A 6000-nucleotide genomic window follows, 5' to 3' on the forward strand; every position below is an offset into this window, starting at 1 on the left:
GTGTCACATTAATTCACACCTGTCCAAAGGCATGCAAGAAAAAAAACTGATCAGAGATCAGAGAGCGCTCTTACCGCAGAGTCTCCCTCGCCGTGTAGCCTGAGCCGATGAGTATCGACTCATCGAAAAGCTTGTCCATGCATGGAATGAATTCTGCAAAGATAAATAGTCTATCAGATACCAGCAAAACCTCTCAGCATTACAGAAAGGGCAAACAGCCCCTGAACCATGAGCCATCGATGCTGTGTCTGTAGTCAGAGCTTCTCATTGATTCATTTATTCTCTACAGGACTAATGATTTAGCCGAGTGGATCATGTTGCCTTCTCAACTGCTATTGATTGAGAACCGAAGCACAGAAAACACTGCAGAAGTCTAGCATGATGTGGCTCCATCAATTTTGCACTTTATTAAAATCCTCATAGGATATTAAACATGACTAAAGATCATTAACATCACCAAACCACACCCAAGTTATGCTAAATATTTCCCCAATGTCACTAACGACACCCACAAGTTCAAATATTCTGCGTACTTGTGCTTGGGTACTAGAAATAAAAATAACGTTGAAAGTGTATAAGCAATGTGGGAGTGTGTTATGGTGTAATATTGGCATAGGGAGAGGGGGACTTACGACTGCGCAGATCTGTGGTGAGGATGTGCTTAGCAGCGATCAGCAGCTCTTTGCGCAAATGAGCAGTCTCAGGAGGACAGTTAGACAGCAGCTGCAGCATCCCTTTTACCATCTGCTGAGAATACTTCCCAACCAGATCCTGACCAAGTGCGCGCACACACACACACACACACATTAAATCACATTAAGAAAACTTTGTGAAGGAGTTAAATCAGTCAGTGGCAATAGTTTTTAAAGAGAGACCAACCTCTTATTAGCAAAGTACCTGATAGATGCGGATGATGTAGGCCAGAAAGGACAGTGTCTTGATTTGAGCAGCGATGAAATCTGCATAAAGTTCTTTATTATATAGTTTGTGTTGCCTGTAACGATCAGAGATGGGCACAAATCAGAATTTGATGAACTTGATGTTCCCTTATTCCACGTGTTCTCATCCTTATGGCTGTGACCCCGTATAAAGGTTCCTCAGATGTGGGAGGTTTTTATTCCAGCTGTTATTTTTAATTTAAGAATATATTTCACAGTGTTTTTTTGAAGAAAACTAAAACACTAAAGCCATTTTACACCTAATTATAGCGCATGACCAACATACCGTCATGTTAACTAAACTTAATGTTCACAGAGAATCGTATTAAAATACACAAACTTCTTTTTTCACAGCAGGGTCATGGCACAAGGTGGAAGAAAAAAAACCCCAAAACATTAAATACAATACTCATGCTACATTTTTCAGTATATGCCCTTAATCCTAACAGAACCACGGTGATATTTCATTCTATATCCTACTGCAGCAATGCCACAGCACTTCCACTGTGATTATGTGACTATAAACAGTAATAATGTGGAATTTCTATCAACTGCCACAAAGGAGAATATTAGGTGAACTCTGGGCTGTTGAAAAATTCACTGGGGAGAAAAAAAAAAAAAAAAAAAAAAAGTCAACTTTAGTGTTTTCATAAAAAGAAGAAACTGACCGTGCTTGAGGAGACACCTGGAGCATGATGGTGCTCATGATCAGCGGCACAAACTCCGAAACCACGTTGTGAATGTTTAGTTTGTAAAGCTGCAAAAAAAAAACAAAAAAAATAAAAACATTAGAACGATGGCGGAATGTAAAGCTACCCATGCACGACCAGCTGGTTTCTAGACACCGAATTATCGTTTTCTTATATGAGAAATTCTGTATGAATTTGTGACTTGTCTCATTCACCTGATACATAAGGACCACAATGATTGGCAGTTCAGCCAGGACCTTGAGAGACAGCGACCCCCGGGGAATGATTGTATGCTGCAGCACAGAGAGGAGAAAAATGAGACACACCCTGCGGGACGACATCGCTCAAACAACACAGAGCTCGGCTGCTCAACGGTGCACCAGCTGTCACTAATAAAATATGACACAAGGAGTAATTAATTGAAAGCGCTTTTCCTTTGCACGCAGCATAATGATCAGCGTGTTTATTTGGAAGGACGTTAATGGATTATCAAACAGCTGTAGATGATACAGTATCTCCTGGTTCAGACACTAAAGACCGTAAGAGCTTGTAATTGAAAGGGAAACGTGTCAATCACGAGCCGAGGACACCCTCTAGTGGCTGAAAGGGACGATACCATGTAGAGGAAACGATAGAGAGGAGACGTGCTGAGGGATAAAAACAGCTCTCGGACGACACGTTAGCATCAGATTCTCAAGTAAGTGTAAAGTAGTCTGTAAATTGAGCTTCAGTGTCAGAGTCAGAGCAGCAGAGACACTCAGATCTTATCAGTTTTACTTTCAGCGCCCAGGACTGATGGTACTTTAAAAACACACACGCGCTCTCACACACACACACACTCACACACACACGTACCATTCTCTGGGCTAAAGCAGATCGCTCTCATCATTGTGTCTCAAATACGAATGTGTGCAAAAACACACAAAAACTAACAAACAAAGAAACCCTATGCAGTTGCGCACACTGCTCCGAAGGCACTGACCGTGCGGGTCTCACTGTCCTCTCGCTCAGGAGCGGTCTTCACCAGCACTGACGTGATCATTCCCACCATCTCTGGAGAGGGCACCGTGTTCTCCGCTATCACCTGAGGGTTCTCGAAGTACCTCGTCTAGGAGAAACAGAGGACAGAACAAAATTGGCACGACACAAATTAGGGCTGTACGAGAACACAAGTGGAAGTGATTACAGTTAGTTAGCTCTGTGCTTAAATCATTAGCACAATTATCCAGCTGATTTAAGAACAAAATCTTTAGAAACACCATCATTTAACAATAAATCAGCACAAAACATCTACATTATACCGGACCGGCTCATCATCCTTAAAAAGTACAGAAAATAAATACCCCAGTGAGTGGATATTTTAATTAAGGTTTAAGAATTATAAAGACTTATTGTGATATGTTTATGTGGAGCTTCTGTTATACACGTCGTTACTATAGAAACGATTCAGAAACTGTGTGTAACAGAAAATCAATCAACTCCTAACCAGAATCGAGAATTCAGTAATGCTTTGGTATGAATGCGAACAATCTTTAAAATGCACTTAAACCACTAAAGTAAGCAGTGAAAATGCAATTGCAGTCGGTGGCCACTTTATTAGGAACACACACATCCATGCAGTTGTCTAATCAGGCAATCAATTGTGTTCACACTTATGATGCACATCAGGCAGCCGCACAACGCAGATACAAGACAAGAGCTTCAGGTAATGTTCGCTGAAGCCCTTAAACATGATTCTTTGCGCTGTGCTGCTGCCACATGATTGGCGGATTAAATAACTACATGAATGTGCAGAAGTCCATGTGTTCCTAATAAAAGTAGTCATTGACTGCAAGTTAAGCACCAGATGAATGATAGTGTGTTATTTATTATTACAGCTACATACCACTACTTTCGACAGATCTTTGTAGATTTGCTTCACAAAGTCCAGAAAATGATGAATCTGTTAAGGGGGAAAAGGGTAGACAGTTGAATTGGCTGCTCAGTACTGATATGAGAAGAACACAGCTGGAGATGATGCACCCTTTCACCTCTTGAGAGATCGGAGGTCTGAACTGCTTATGCAGCTCAATGATGATGCGCAGACAGATGAGAACATTTTCCTCACTTTCAATCTACAAAATAAAACAGAGGGATTCAAAACGTCCACGTGCAACGGTTCCTAGAACGCGCAAATATTACGGCTGTGCCGTGTGAAAATCAAACTAACCTCGAGGAAGCGAAACATAACAGAAAGGACGTTCTTTACATGAGGTCTCAGGTGCTCATTGGTAGGGATGCGGTGGATAATTTCAAGGACCAGTTTCCTTAATTGCTGTAAGAGAAAATTAGTATAAGAACCTGACTGTACTTAGGGTTACGAGTTAGAGACCAAAGAGAGTGTTTAGGTGGAAAAGGAGGGTAAAGGACCTGGGTGGGCTTCTCCTGAAGAAACTGCACTTCTCCATCCTGAAGAAAGGTGAGAAAGCGGGGGATGATGTGTTCTAGAAAAGTTGAGTACTGTGGAGACGATGTCACGTTCTAAAAAGAAAATAGAAATTAATAACTTTTTTGTACAAAACCAAAAAAAAAAAAAAAAAAATGTAAAACTAGATAAAAATGGAAGAAGAAAAAAAAAAGGGCTAGATTTCTGTCTGACTTTAAGGCATACCTCAAAGTTTTCACTGACTTCCTGCATCATTTTCAGCTTGGTCTCATCCTCTGAAAGTGGCAGAGAAAAGAGCATAGATGGTGACCTCAAATATAATCAGTTTAACTTTTACCTGCTAATCTAAAAACCATGTACAAACACACCCGGTGACGGGAGTCATGCTCTCACACAGTTCAGGCTAGACCATTAAAAACACATCGTTAATATCGGTATGCTGATTGACCTAATGCTGAAATAAACCTGCATATACACAACGTAACTCATTTACATAACTCAGTTCACTTTGTTTGCTCTCTAGTGCTGTGTGCAGCCATGTTGATCTGATGTCATTCTGTAATCTAGGAAGAAGCTCGTACTTGATAGCCTTTTTTGACAAGTAGGAATTTGGACTTGAGGAGAAATTTTTAGCTATTTCTGGTTCAAGGTTTGGGAATTAGTATTGACAACCAAATGAATACTTTTACGATGAGAGAATTTCATCATTAAGTGCAAAACTGATCCAAAACAATACAGAAAACTGCCATTGTGGGTTGTTTTCTACATTTAAAGCATTTGTTTGCTCAGTGGATCATTGATGATGGCTGGCAAGTGAGGAGCCAAAAGGATGTCAGTTGAGATCTAGAGGCACCATCAAATCAAGAGCATGCATGGTGCTACTCACGCGTGTTATTGTCGGTGAGGGCGGCTACGAACTGCAGGTACTTCTTCATGAGGGTGGTCTGATCCACCACGGTAGCGCTGGGCGTGGCCACGAACGCCATGACGGCGGCGCGTGCAGCTCAATCGAGGCGGACCGGTGCGTGCAGGATTAATCAGCTCAAACTCATCCTGTCTGAAATGACATGTAGAAGGGTTATGGTCTCTCTCTCACACACACACACACACACACACACACACACACACACACACACACAATCAGTCAGTCAACACTCCACACCTAAACGTACGTCACTGACTTGGTGTGATCTGCACAAGGGATTTCCTGGGCTTTATAAGTGTTCTGTGACGTCAATAAGTATTACAATAAATCAATCACCGATACCCAGCACTGCACATAAGGCATGAATAAGGCGGTGTCGCGCGCGCACACTGCAGTGCAGAAGAATTGCATTCACAGTAATGACAACACTGTACACAACGCCCAGCACACACACACACACACACACACACACACACACACGCATCTATCACAGCGTGCTTTTAAAAAGTTGCACGCAAACTTCAATAAGGATCCCGGCCAACTTTGAACTGCACGCGCGCCAAGTTGCAGGCTATGGAGCAAGTAGCTAATTAGCGCGCTAACAGCACGAGCTGCTGCGGCGGTAAACAGCACACATCACTGCTGTGTGAAGTTAAAGAGAGAGAAAGAGAGAGAGAATAATGAATATGGGCGTTTAAAGACGCTATCATTCAGACATCAAGCACAGACTTGAAACTGATAAACAACATACCCGCCGGTGCGTGAGGTTACACTGATGCTAACATCCACAACACACTGCAGCTAACTTGGCAACTCAGTGCCATTTAACGCGAAATAAACCTGCGCTTTACTTTTAAACACACAAAACAGACACCCAGGCGCGCACAAATGTTATATCGACTACGTTCTGCTTTGTATAAATACAGATAAAAACATTAACGGAAGAAAGAGCATCCACGGACTCACCAGCAAACGGAAAGCGGAAGCAGTTTTATTTGTATTTCCGCTCACATTGAATCAAAT

At 41.9% G+C, this 6000-nt stretch overlaps 1 protein-coding gene across 4 annotated transcripts in view; it reads right to left on the reverse strand.

Moving 5' to 3' along the window:
• The window catches only part of trrap (transformation/transcription domain-associated protein), a 62477-nt gene extending 56477 nt beyond the window's left edge, over positions 1 to 6000 (reverse strand). For all 4 annotated transcript variants that reach the window (XM_060860371.1, XM_060860352.1, XM_060860362.1 and 1 more), the window contains exons 1-13: positions 5944 to 6000; positions 4939 to 5109; positions 4278 to 4327; positions 4037 to 4147; positions 3837 to 3941; positions 3658 to 3741; positions 3513 to 3569; positions 2610 to 2735; positions 1843 to 1920; positions 1607 to 1695; positions 898 to 994; positions 633 to 771; positions 75 to 153 (exon numbers count right to left, since the gene is read on the reverse strand). In XM_060860371.1, coding sequence (XP_060716354.1) covers positions 75 to 153; positions 633 to 771; positions 898 to 994; positions 1607 to 1695; positions 1843 to 1920; positions 2610 to 2735; positions 3513 to 3569; positions 3658 to 3741; positions 3837 to 3941; positions 4037 to 4147; positions 4278 to 4327; positions 4939 to 5038 — 1115 coding nt within the window. In that variant the 5' untranslated portion in view covers positions 5039 to 5109; positions 5944 to 6000. The remainder of the gene's footprint in view (positions 1 to 74; positions 154 to 632; positions 772 to 897; positions 995 to 1606; positions 1696 to 1842; positions 1921 to 2609; positions 2736 to 3512; positions 3570 to 3657; positions 3742 to 3836; positions 3942 to 4036; positions 4148 to 4277; positions 4328 to 4938; positions 5110 to 5943) is intronic.

This window comes from Tachysurus vachellii, chromosome 2 (genome assembly GCF_030014155.1).
Source record: "Tachysurus vachellii isolate PV-2020 chromosome 2, HZAU_Pvac_v1, whole genome shotgun sequence".
Taxonomy (NCBI): domain Eukaryota; kingdom Metazoa; phylum Chordata; class Actinopteri; order Siluriformes; family Bagridae; genus Tachysurus; species Tachysurus vachellii.